At 44.8% G+C, this 13,882-nt stretch overlaps 1 protein-coding gene across 1 annotated transcript; it reads right to left on the reverse strand.

The window, feature by feature from the left end:
* Window positions 1–458: 458 nt before the first annotated feature.
* On the reverse strand, window positions 459–13,658 carry cct2 (chaperonin containing TCP1, subunit 2 (beta)). Its single transcript, XM_075472292.1, has 16 exons — window positions 13,571–13,658; window positions 11,356–11,430; window positions 11,171–11,236; window positions 10,845–10,956; window positions 10,160–10,236; window positions 9,965–10,077; window positions 8,900–9,102; window positions 8,714–8,814; window positions 8,459–8,586; window positions 3,351–3,454; window positions 3,077–3,196; window positions 2,680–2,808; window positions 1,317–1,420; window positions 1,041–1,140; window positions 794–935; window positions 459–705 (listed from the first exon to the last, which is right to left on the reverse strand). Exons 1-16 carry the CDS (start codon window positions 13,571–13,573, stop codon window positions 675–677), a joined length of 1,608 nt encoding a protein of 535 aa, XP_075328407.1. The 5' UTR covers window positions 13,574–13,658; the 3' UTR covers window positions 459–674.
* Between the last annotated feature and the right edge of the window lie 224 nt (window positions 13,659–13,882).

Here is a 13,882-nt window from a genome sequence, read left to right on the forward strand (position 1 = left end):
AACATAAGGAAGGAGGAAAACTGGTCAGACAAGATTAAAGTGAAGGAAAACAAACTGTGTGGTGCCACCCCAACACCACTATCCCCACACTAAAGCACAGTGGTGGCAGCATCATGCTGTGGTAAGGCGACACTGGCAGGGTCAGAGAAATTAGAAGCGAACAGATGGAAGGTACGAATTACAGGTATGTTCTTGAGAAAACAAAAACTGTCTCAGGTTTTCAGAGAATTGAGACTTTCCAGCATGACAAAGACCTTTTTAATCCTATTAAAGCAACACTCGAGTGTTTAAAGGGGAAACATTTAAATGTCTGGGAGTAGATAAAGCCCAGACCTTATTTTGGTCATGAATTAAAGACTGACGTACATCAGCAGAACCAATCCAGCTGTGGCTAGATGTGTCAAATTTGACACATTTTTATGACAAAGGTGAAGTGACGGACACAAAGAAACCAGCGGTTAACGATCACTTCGTTTATTTCAGTAAACAGAACAAACAAAACGTTGTCGGCGTAACCGGACGGCGGTGGCCGGGCTGACGGCGGCCAGCGAGTCCTCAGTGCGACCACACTGAGGGTTTAAAAGTGTGGAAACAAAAAAAAAACATCTCTTCGTCTGAACTACACAGAGGTGATAAATAACAACAGTCAGCCTGCTGCCCGTCTGCTTCGTCCTCTAGCAGGGGTGATGGTCCGGGACCCTCTTCCTGCAAACAGAGCGACAGTCAGCCACAGATCATTCACACGGCGGCGGTAAGATAAGCGGGAACTCTGCGAGCATCGGGGCGGACAGACCTGGGCGCAGCTTTGATGATGTTGTCGACTCTCAGGATCATCTCGGCCGCCTCGGAGGCGCTCAGCAGCATCTGACGCTTCACCTGGAATGACTCCGTGATGCCGAGCTCCGTCATGTCTCCCAACGTGCCTTCAGACATGTCTGCAGGAACACACGGTGCCCATCAATGGAGCGCCTCAGGCTCACACCCCACCCCCAACCTTCGGGTTTCAGGCTCGATTTTATAAATCTCTCGTGTTCACTCACTCAGTCCACACGTGGTCTTGTTCTCCTGGTGTGCAGCTCTCAGCTGAGCCACCAGGTCGGCGCTGTCGTAGCCGGCGTTGTCTGCAATGATGGTCGGCAGCTGGAAAACAGAAGTGAATAAACGGTCTGAGAGTTGTAAGACCTGTGCCGCCACACACACCGACTCCCAGCGGGCCTGAAGAAAGGAGCTGAATGCAGATCCGGGTGTTCTGCAGGACACGGCTGCGTGTGGAGCAAACAAACATGACAACCGTTGAACAAAAACAACAGACGCACCATCATCAGAGCCTTGGCGAAGGACTCCATGGCAACCGCCTCCTTTCCTGGCGTCCTGTTGGCCAGATCAGTCACCACCTTGGCCATCAGCATCTCAGAACAGCCTGATGAGAAGAAGAGTGGAGATGAATGAAAAAAAACAACTGACGTTTAAGCTTAACCTCCGGAGCAGTGCTGCCGGAACACCTGGAACACCTGGAACACCTGGAACATTGTTCCAGTTAAAGTGAAACAACACAACATGTTCACATTTCTTCCATCTTAACATCATTAAATATTTTGAATGTTTTGGTATGAACAGTTCAGTCAACAGAACAAACAAACTGCATTTTATGTTCTCTGAAAGAGCCCGAGAGCCCCCACACTGAATAAAAAGGGTTAAAAGTTTAATACACATAACATCAAACCTTGTTTCTCCTCACTGCAACCAGATGGCAGATGTGTTTAATTTGAATTAAAAGCCCAACTTAAGGTGTCTTCATATTCAAAATGTTCCAGTAATTTGATGAGGAAGTGAATGAAATAAAACGCTGCGTCAGTGACGGCCATTAGCCCACGCAGCTCAGAGGAAGTGTTTCTATGGAAGATGTCCGGGTGAAATTTAGAGACAATGTTTAAAAAGACCAGATTTTTTGGTTAAAATCTTTACTGGTGAACATTTCCCTGAGAGAGTGACAGATGGGAGGACGGCCATTTTAACCTGATGCTCCACAACAGTGAGGAAACAGCGAGAAGGATCAAAAAGAAAAGGAAACCACGTGGAAATGTTCACGACAAGTTGTGGAATCCAAGGCACGCCACGCAGTGATGTCATCAGTGATGTCACCACATGCAATGTAGGCGATTAGATTTAGCACGTCCATAAACTTTGGGTCACTCAGTATGTTTCTCCTTCACAGCATCATATTTAATCTGCAGCCTTTTAAAAACCAAGCCCAGCACTTAAAAGGGTTAACACGTAATTTACTGAACTCTCTCATCTCTACAAGTGATCTTAAATGTTTTTATTCTCATCTTTTTATCGTGGTCATTTAGAAAATTTCTGCGTTTATTAAGTTGAGTAAAAACACAAGTTTGGGAAGTTCTGCAGATTGTTTATTTTTATCAGTTATCCAGTGAAGAGAGAGAGAGAATCAGCTTTGATTTACGTCCTAATTTCATTAAGAAGAAGAGGAAAAACAACCCGGAGCTATTCATTAAAAACGTGTCATTCCTCTTCATACTCTGTCTTCCCTCTGTGTGTGACGGGTAAGTTTAAAATGTTGGTATGGTGACAACCTTCAAAGCAAGGCTGTAATTCTCAGCCCGGCCTGATGGTGGCAGTGTGACTGCATCTGTTACAGACGCTTTGAGGTGTGCGTACCTCCTCCGTAGACGGTGCGCGGCTCCTTCACAGTCTGAGCCAGCACACACAGAGCGTCGTGCAGCGAGCGCTCGGCCTCGTCCAGAATCTGCTGAGTCGCTCCTCGCAGGATGATGGTGCACGCCTCACCTGAGGGGGAGGGGTCAAAGGTTACAACCATCTACATAACACCAGGTTGTCTGCAACTTTGGGAAGTTTAGACACCGCTTAATTACAGATCTGTTTGTAACTTCTAATAATTATGAATGAATCATTAATATGTTTGCGGATGTTCAGATCACATCTGGTTCTACATTTCTGTGCGTTAGCGCGGTCAGAGCAACCACGCGTGGGAATACTCTCACAGAGTCCGCGAGGCGTCCTCAGAAGGGAATGAAACATGACTGAGTGAATGTACCCATGGCGACTCCAGAGAAGTGGATGAGTGTGTCCTCCCCGATCATCACCTCCTCGATCAGCTTGCAGTGACCCAGCTTCACCAGCTCGGGGTGCTCAAAGGTGGAGGTGATCTCCCCACCTGGTCGGAACACATCATACAGAGGACTTTTCATGCAGATCAACTCAAAATTATCTGTATTTTGTAGCTTCTTTATCTAAAATAAGAGGAGTGATTATAGCGGCCTCAGGTGGGTTCTACTTGTCCTGGACTCGTTTGTTAATGAGATGCGTACCAGTGACGAGAGCCAGGCGCTCAACGCCGGTGAAGTCGGCGTGCTCGATGGCCATGATGCCAGCCTGAGCAAACAGCTGCTCTGGGTAGTTGTAGATCAGCTGTCTGTGAAGGAGGAGAAGAAGAGAAGTTAAAGACAGGAAACGGAGAAGAAGAGACTTTTCAGACGCTGTGATTGGCTGTAATTACGGCCACCTCTTCAACAGATTCATGTGTATGGCTGCACATGTGCAGGGCTCACAGAGATTCCGCTCTGTGTTTTATCGGGGTTACAGAAATAAAAAAAATCTGTGCTTTTTAGAAACACTGATCAGAACTGTCAGTATTTCAGCTGAACTCTTTATGGAGCTGCTGTGGGAAAGAAGACTGCTTCATTTCTTTGTGGCATCTTTGTGGATGAGCTTCACCTTAGGGCTGGGCGATATGGGAAAAAGTCATATCACAATATATACATTTTATCACGATATAAAACAAATAACTATTTTGTGAATTTTAAATGTTCCCCGTTACGTTTTTAATTAAATATTTATTTTCTGTCAAAGTTGAACGTGACATGTGACACTATACAACTGTTTTAGATAAATACAGAACAGGTGTTTTAAATTAAAATCCTATATCTGACCGGTCAACCGTTTGCGCTCCAGTAGCGGTCGTCTCTCCCGACGTCTCAGCTGATGTACACATCCCTCACAAACGCAGTAAACTCACTCAGCTACTTGTATAAGAAACACACAGGAAACACGTTGCTCTGCTCTCGCTCTCTTGCTTCAGTGAGGAGGGGCCGCTCTCTTTATTAAACAGACCGGGAACTAAGGCCCGACCGATATATCGGGCCGATATTTAGCATTTTGGGGATATCGGCATCGGCCATACTTTCCATAAATTTCCACCGATAAGTTTATATAATTTTCACAACCAATTTTGCAGCCTTTTGGTTCTGAACGCGTCTTCTGCTCTCGCCACTTTGAGTTCATGAGCATTGCCCCGCCCGTCACAGCATCTGATTTGTTTGGCACACGGAATACAACCAATCAACACGCAAGGCTGCAAACGGTTTCAAGGCGACCGTGGCGCAAGTTGGGGGCGGGGTGGCTACTGAACGCTGTAAGCGGTTTCAAGGAGGCTGCGGTGCGGGTGCAAGTGGGGCCACGGTGGTGGCAGTACTACTTGAAGCAGAGAGAACAAACTCCCTTCAAGGTAAGCATATACAATTCAAATTCAAAAATACTTTATTTATCCCAGAGGGAAATTAAATGTTGATGTAACTCAATTAAATCAAGGAGTTATTATAGATGCTGATGGCTGTGGGCAGGAAAGATTTCCTGTAGCGGTCCGTTTTGCATCCAAACTGAAGAAGCCTTTGACTGCAGAGACTCTGTTTAACGATAACAGTCTCATGGAGAGGATGTTCAGGGTTGTCTATAATTCACTTGATTTTATGCAAAATCCTTCTTTGCATTATTGTCTCCAGAGGTTCCACAGTTGTCCCCAGAACAGAAAATCTCAATGTCCTTGTCAAAATCTAAAAAATCTCAATGTGAGGTACAGAGCTACTCCAACGTGCTGCCACCCTCAGCGGCGCAATCTAGAACATATATACGAAGCCTTATCCCCTGCAATAAGTCACAAACACACCAACGTTGTAAAAGCACGGCACCACAACGTCTTTATTAGTGTATTAGGGTTGGTAATGAATAATCGATGATCGATTATTTGGTTGTAAGAATTTATTCGACTAAAATTCTAAGCCTAATAAATAATCCTTCTAGTCGCGCACATTATAAGAACAACTATAACTTTCGGTATCTTGCGCGACAACAGACGAGCAGTGATGAAGCGGGCTAGGAGAAGTGCATTGTGGGACCATTTCTCTAGAAAAGCCGATAAAGTCCAATGTAATTATTGTGACGCCCTGTTTACCTACCATAGTGCAACGTCTCCACTAATATATCATGTACATCAATGTACATCCGAACGTTAATTCCGGCGACGCCAGCTCAAGCGGAGAGCAGCCAACCATTCAGGCTACACTAGCTAGGAGGATGTGTGATGACAAGCGAGCGAACGAAATCACCAAACGCATAGTGAATATGATTGTGAAAGATATGTTGCCTTTAAGTGTGGCTGACGGCGAGGGTTTTCGGGAACTTATGGGATTTATTGAGCCAGAATACCGTATTCCATCCAGAAAAACGTTCACCAACCGCTTGGAGCAACAGTATGCTGAGAAGAAGGCCGAGTTAAAAGAGAAACTAGCTTCTGCCGACGTCGCTTTGACCACTGACTGCTGGACTGCTTTGACTACGGAGAGCGACATTACAGTGACATGCCACTACATTGAGGAAGACTGGCAAGTGAAGTCGGCAGTCCTTCTCACAGAGAGTTTTTCAGACAAACACACTGCCGACAATTTGGCTGCGAAATTAAAGCAATCTGTGGATGATTGGGGGCTAGCTGGCCGAGTAGCTGCTTGCGTGCATGACAACGCCAGGAATACAGTTGCGGCAAACGATCCCACTCGAGTGAGTTGGCAGTCACTCCCATGCTTTGCACATACTTTACAGTTAGCCATCAATGATGGCTTCGCTCTTGACATGCATAGGGTCATCGCAGCAGCTGGGAGGTTAGTTAAGCATTTCCACTACAGCACACCTGCTACCAACGCATTGGAGGCAAAGCAAGGACAACTACAACTGCCAAAACACCACCTGATCCAGTCTTGCAAAACCCATTGGAATTCGGTCTGTGACATGTTCGAGAGGTTAATGGAACAACGATGGGCTGTCACTGCAGTGCTGTCCGATCGTACAGTGACCAAAATCCAAAATGCCAGAATTCTCGAGATGAAAGATGAACACTGGCAGTTAATGGAAGACTCTTTACCTGTGTTGAAGGCGCTGAAGTGTGCTACAACAGTATTATCTTCAGAGACAGAGGTCTCAATCTCCAGCACATATCCCATTACCTTCAGCCTGATAAATGCTCATCTTAAGAGTGATGATGGAGGCCACCCCAAAATAGAAGCGTTCAAGAACAAAGTGCGGTCTCAGGTGGCCAAACGAATGAAGGTAGGCCTGTGTTTGACGTTGCTGCTACTAGTTCTAGCTATTTGTCTATAGCTATTGATAGACCAGCTCCAATGTTCTTATTTTTTGTGTATCTCTGCAGATCGATTCGGACAACTTCCCTTCAATGTCACCAGCAATGATTGCTATGATCTTAGATCCTCGCCACAAACATTTAGGATTTCTCAAGCCTTCACAAAGGTTGACTTTGAAGAATACATTAATGGAAATCGCGGCCACCACTACTGTTGAGCAGAGTGATGCGACTGACAGCGCAGGATCACTGCCGCGGGGAAGTGCTACTGCAAGTGCCATAGCTGCGCTTTTGGGTGACAATTACCCTGCTAGTCCAAATGATGAAGATGCGGAATTCGATGGCTATCTCAAAGACCATCCAACTCCCCTGGATACAAATCCCACAGACTGGTGGAAAAATAACACAGGGAGATACCCAAGACTGGCTAAATTGGCACAGCGCAATTTATGTATACCGGCGACCTCCGTCCCATCTGAACGAGTTTTTTCAGCTGCCGGACTGACAGTAAATCGATTGCGCACACGCCTTACCCCAGAACATGTCAACATGTTGATTTTTATGAACAAAAACACATAGGTATTCAGGCAGTTGTTTATTAGCCTACTGTTGTTTGTTAGCCCATTTCTTACCTTACTGTAGCCTGTAAGGTAGCCTGCATCTCGCCAATACGTTGGCACGACAGTCAGTTATAACAGTTCAGTGATATAATATGGCAATAAGCCAGGATTTGATATCATTATTGTGTGTTTATGTCCAGTTTGATGACCGTCAATTTCGTTCATAGCCTACGGTAATGTAATCCAAGTTAAAACTCAATTGTCAAATAGGCTAATTGCCGCCAGCGTTGAGCTGAAGTTTAACAGAATACAGTCATTAGACCGTGTTATTTCTTAATGTCATTATTTTCCAATGTTATTATTATTTTCATTTTTCAAAGGTCTAGTCTAGGCTGTAGCCTACTTTTTTTTCAAAGTGATCAGGCAGTGATGCGTTTGCATAGCCTACTTGTTAAAAATCCGTCGGATGCCATAATGCACTGTGCTAAACTAAAGTTGACTACTAAATGGCATATTTTCTTAATAAATCTATTTTTGATAAATCAGTCCTGTCGTGTGCGTGTTTTGACCTTAATTTGTGTCGGGGTGATGGTGAAGGCAAAACCATGTCGATGGCTCTGAGCGGGGACAAGTGACGTCATGCTTTAGTGAATAATCGATTAATTGTTTGATAACGTTATCAATATTCGAACATGAAAATTCCTGAAAAGTCCCAATCCTATAGTGTATACAACTAGTGAAAATGGTCCATTTGATCTGTGTAACGACGCAAACCTTTAGCTCACGTAAGGATAACCAGAATGACAGCGAATACTGTTCCTGAGACTAACCATTTGTTAGTGCAAGCCTGCTAGCTACTTGGTAGCCTGCCGGTGTGAGAGCCCATCTTGTTCCGTAACAACTGGTTACCCAGCACGTTAGAACCAACGGCGATTGGTCGTAATGTCCCTCTTAATTAACTTTAATAAAATTAAGTTTTGGCCAGTCGATGCATTTCAAACATCTGGAGTAACATCTTGTTACGGGTAGCCAGACAGGCTGTCACACCATCACCAAGTAGCTAGCAGGCTTGCTTCTGCGTTTCCTTTTTTTAAAATTGACAATTTCATCGGATTCAGGTGTGGATATGTCGTCGCCTTCGTACTCTGCATTATTCTCGCCTTATTTTCTCCTCCTTTTTCCATCTTATTTTTTTTTCCTTTCTCTTCTCCCTGCAACTGCAGCCATGCTGCTCACAACAGGGAAGTGGGCGTGTCCTATCTGCAGACGCTGATACTGTTGCTGTGTTTACTTTTGCCATGTGATAGCCTATCGAATGTAGGTCACGAGCAGATTATCGAAATCGATCAAAATTTTATCGCGATCCCGATTCGAGATGGAATTATCGCCCAGCCCGACTTCACCTCCACCCTCCACAGACCAGACAGCCAGCTGAGGTGCGCGTTTGTACCTGTTGATGAAGCAGTTGATGCCATGCTTCAGGATCCGGTCCACCTTCTCCTTCATCTTCTCTTTCTCTGCGAGTTCGATGTCTGCAACCTTTGCCGTCGAGTCGACACGAACTCTGGAGCCGAAAATCTGAGACGCACGATGACAAACCAGCAATGGATATGCAGCTGATATTCAGACAGAAAACAGGCTTCACATTCAGGCCCTCCGACACATGTTAAGATGTCGTAATAAAGTTTTGTGTGCATCCGTCTACCTTGATCTTATCGGTGTCCATGCCCGTGTTGGAAATCAGGATCTTGGCATTCTCCAGCCTCTTTGGTTGGTTTACTCCGATCTTCTTGTCCAACAGGAAACCTGGTTGGAGCAAAAACAGAAAACCTTACAGGTCGGCAACAGATCCAGAACCCAAGCTCCACCCCATGAGGTCGCGGGGCCTCACCCTCATCCAGGTAGGAGTCAGTGAGGCTGCCTCCCAGCTTCTTGATGACGTGGATGGCCTCCAGGTTCCCGGAGCCCTTCAGCCTCATGACGGCGCTCACAGCCAGCTTGGAGAAGTGGTCTTTGTGGTGAGTCAGCAGTTTGGAAGACAGCGTGGTGCGGGCGATGTTCAGCAGGTCCTCCTGGAAACGAGCCGGGTCATTGCTATGAAGACGAGAAAGGGTGATGAGGAAGAGAAGAAGCAGAAGAAGGAGGAGGAAACTTTCCATGAGAATTAACTGGAAATGTTCAAAGGTTGGGAACTGAAATGCAGATCGTAGCTTCATCTTGGCTGAAACAGTCAATATCATAGCAGCTACTTACTGCAGGCCACGCCCCCTACATGCACATGCACGTGCACGGATGATTTCAGATGAACTATTAAACAGAGACTATTGAAGCCACATTTGAGCACAAAGACTCCAGAAAGTTAAGTAAGTTTTGATGATATTATGAGGTGGATATATTTGATCTATAGTGTTAAAGTTGCAATCAAAACGCATTCACACAGTAGCGCTAACCGCTAAACCAGATATGCTAAAGATAAGCTAGCTAGCACCATTTCATTAAAGAGGCTGATCATCTTATCATGGAGCCAACCACCTCAGATGTGAGGCCGTTTCTTCTGCTTCCTGACAGACACTTTGATGCACCAGCAGTAAAATATTCCATTCCTTCAGCTCACTGCTGAACCATCTGTGCATTAGTGTTTTCTATCATCTTATTCTACAGGAAAATGCCCCGTCACACCAGCTGATGTTGAATAAAAGCCTGAGTGCGGAAATCCTGACGGTTCCAACAGTCCACAGGAAGCTCTCAATTAAACAACTTTAAAAACTTCCTTCAAACTCAAATCTGCCAAAAACAAAATTTAGACTTAAAACTGATGACATTACATCATTAATAGGAATACGTGCCCGTGGACCAATCCTTGATCCCTGTGGGAGCTTTGAATACTAATAAAAAGATTTCAGCCGAATATCAACAACACAATGGACTCCCCACGGGGAGCCGATGGAAATCTGACCTGTGGTCGGCGGCAGCCTCCCTCAGAGCATCTCTGGCCGCCTGAGTCGCCTTCCTCCAGCCGGAGATGATCGTCTGTGGGTGAATCTTCTTGGCGATCAGAAGCTCCGCCTCCTGCCAGAGAAAAGGTGACGGTTAAAGAACAGCAGCGTCGGCAACCTGTAAATGCGCAATGAGGGCGGAGCTCAGCGTTTACCCGCAGCAGCTCTGCAGCGAGCACGGTGACGGAGGTCGTCCCATCTCCGACTTCATCGTCCTGAACCTTGGACATGTCTGCAAACAGAATGATGCACGTCTGAAACAACCTGCAGCGCCAACAACAGAATGATGCACGTCTGAAACAACCTGCAGCGCCAACACCACAACCATTTCGTTTCATCTGCGTCGCACGTTAGGAGCTCATTTAATTAGATGAAATGTCTTAAATCACGATTGAAATTATCCTGTAGCTGGAATTGATATTCAGTGAGTGACTCCACAGGAGAACAACAACGATGCATTTGGAACGGTACGCTGCGTTCAGCTGCTGTAGAACACAGAAGAAGAAGGGGGAGGAGTCACCTGAAGTACCTCCAGCTTTATTCAAAATGTGAAGAATCATCCGTTCACGTCTTTTTAAGGCAGTTTAATCTTAGATTACAGGCGGTCAGGACCCAACACCATGCAAATCCGCCCTGTTCTCATGGTGTGAATTCCTGTTTTTCCTGACTTCACATGTTTCTGAGCACCGTCAGCGTTTTATCGTCACGGGTTAACGAAGCTCTGACTGTCATTTACATTCTGTAAGCTGTGTTCAGCGTTTCTGCCCGGCTGAAAACAACTTTTACTTCCAGTTAAATGCACTTCCAGCTCCACAGGCCGGCGTCAACGTCTTCACTCACCAACCAGAACTTTGGCCGCCGGGTTGTCGACTCCGATGGCTTTCAGGATGGTCGCTCCGTCGTTGGTCACCGTCACTATGCATCCTTTCCCTCCACTCAGCAAGATCTTATCCTGCAGAGAGACAAGAGGAGACGCTGTGACAGCAGCTCTTACACGCGTCTTTATTTCTAAACCCGAGCAAGACAAGAAGCAACTAAATGCTGCAGAAAAACAATTTAAAACAGCTGTGAAACACAGGATGTGGCGACTTTAAGGCTTTTACATCTCTAATTTCTCTTCCTGCTCGATTACATAACAGACCTGTGACAGTAAACTATGAGCTTACCATCCCCTTTGGACCCAGAGTGCTCTTCACCAGATCTCCGATGGCGATGGCGCCAATGAAAGACGACTGCAGAGGAAAAAAAGCAGAAACTAACACTATCAGAAGTCTACCCATATATTTCTCAACCCAAATAATAATAATAATAAAAAAAAAAACCTTCACAGGTGAAAGGAAAACAAACCCACCAGTCGAGCCGTTTCTGCTTTTTCTTCATCGGCTCCATGTCTGAAGATGCTGACCGGGGCCATCGATAAGGACGCCTGCAGAGCAAGACCATCAGTTCACCGATAGATTCACAACTCAATTAAGAAGCTATCATGCATTTAGGTTTAGGGATCTGGAGAGTGGGTTTTAGAGTGTGCAAAACCCACAAATGTTCAGTTTACAGTCAGAATAAAGAAGCAAATATTCAGTCACAAACACAACAGTCAAGTGATCTGGAAAAAAAAACAAAAAGATGCCCCCGGTGAAAGTGTCTCAGGCAGCTGAAACCCAGGGAGGGGAGGAGCTATCATAGAAGGATAAGCCAACAGAAGAAGGACAGGCTGGGGTCTACCACACCAGACAGGACCCCAGGAGCAGGCTGTGCTCTGAGACAGTCCTGCACATAGCAGCGAGGTGCACGATGCAGGCAGGCATGGCACTCATGGAACGTGTGACGATCAGCTAAAGTGATCAGTGTTCGGGAACATTTGTGCCGAGTATGGGTTGGAAGTCCAAAAGTAAAAGTGACACCTCCAAAGGTGGTGGAGAACGACAGAGCTAAGACGCTGTGGGACTCCCAGGTCCAGACTGACCACGGTGGGCGTCGACAACTACAGAAGAAGGCAGCGGTGAGAGATGTAGCGATTCCAAGTGACAGAAACATCAAGAGGAATGAACTCGAGCAGCTTGAAAAACCAAAGGGCTGAAGGAAGAAGTTGAAAAGATGTGGGAAGTGAAGCAGCAGTGGCTCCAGCAGTTCTAGGGACAGGCTAAGATGGTGGAGCCCACAAGCTCCCAAGCCTCTGGTAGAGGACCTGAGCCTGAAAGCCCGGAGAGGACCCATTTTTTGGTTTTTAGTCTTTAAATATATGCATTACTTTCCTTTACATCAGTCACTGATTACATTACAATACTTCAGTATCTAATGATAGTAGTACTTGACTGAATGAAAACTGTGAAAATATCCTCGTCTCATCTTTTAAATAAGGCCTTATGGATCTAATAAATGAGGAGAACATTTTCTCCATTTTCCTTTTAGCAACTCTCTTAAACTCTGATCCCTGCGCCAGTAATACTACCCAAGTACTACTTCATGTCATCAAATATTGGAGAATGTAATGGGAAAAAAAGAGAAAAAATTAATCAATGCCTCTATTTATATGTTGTCTTTTTGTAGAGTGAAAGCCATCTAATGATGCTAAAATCTGATATTTCCCTTCCTCCAACATTTTATTACACAATAAGGATGGTGTGAGGAAGCAGCTGAATGACGTTGAGGTTAAGGACCGTAAAATTAATAAATTTAAATAAACCTGACTTGGGCTGCTTTGAAATATGGTATGATGGACCACCACAAAAAAATTGTTGAAAAAGAAAAATCAGTAGATGGTACACCTTGCTGTTGGAATGGATAAAAAATATCTTTGTGGGTTGACAAACACACTTTGTTGGACACAAAGCTGCCAAAGAAATCTGCTGTCAGTCATCTAATCAAACAATTATTTGCTGCATCTCTAACTTTTCACTTAAGCTTCAAGCTTAAAGCAGCTGATTTTCGTCTCGGGCCTTTGAATCGATAAATCTGATTATTCCGAGTATCCCTTAATGCATCAAGCAGCTATGCCCCGCCCATTTCATCCTGGAACCCGCTAGAAGCTTTCATAGGAAAAAACATAAAAACGTAAAAAAATCCAAACCTGAGGCAGCTGATTACATTGTAATGATGGAGAATGTTTACATTGCTTCTTTAATAATTCATAATTAATATATTTTAACTGATAATTCACAAATATCTATTACTGCCGATTTGTTCCTGTCAGCCACAAAGACCAGATGACATGCGAACCTAACATGCTAACAGCCCGACTAAGATAAACATCAACGATCAGACTGTGGAACAACCAAATACGACATACAACAAAGCTATCTGAACAATACCCGACAACTTTATGTCAGTTTATTCAAACTAACATCTACAATAAAGCTGCTAGCTTAGCCACTGGCACAGCTACAACGCCCATGTGCTTGCTTGCCGGTTAGCATCAACAGCTAACAAAAAGCTTATAAATACGCCCAAACCTCACAAATAGCTTAGAAGCCGCACCTAAATATGCTTAACTGCCTGTAGCAGCGACGCTCTGTATTTCAGCCACTTCTAACTGTTTCAGAAAAGGATAAATTAAGGCAGAAGCTCACCATGATGTATGTAATTCAGGGCTGAAGCCGTGCACGCAGACAGAAGAAGGGCTGGAAGCAGCAGTGACGCACAGACGTAACAGCGTAACGCTGTGTTCAAGGTGTATCGTGCAAAACAGCTTCCTGCCTTCATTTGCTGTTTCACAGATAAGAGTCTGAATGTTGGTTTGAGAACCATATAAAGCAGAAGGGGGGGAAGAGGAAGAGTTACATTGGTATTAACCTTGTTTATTTATGTATTTAATAGATAATCAAATTATTGTAATTATTACATTTGAACAAATAATTACAATTACTAATAAAGCTAATAAA

This window comes from Odontesthes bonariensis, chromosome 8, assembly GCF_027942865.1.
Source record: "Odontesthes bonariensis isolate fOdoBon6 chromosome 8, fOdoBon6.hap1, whole genome shotgun sequence".
NCBI lineage: Eukaryota > Metazoa > Chordata > Actinopteri > Atheriniformes > Atherinopsidae > Odontesthes > Odontesthes bonariensis.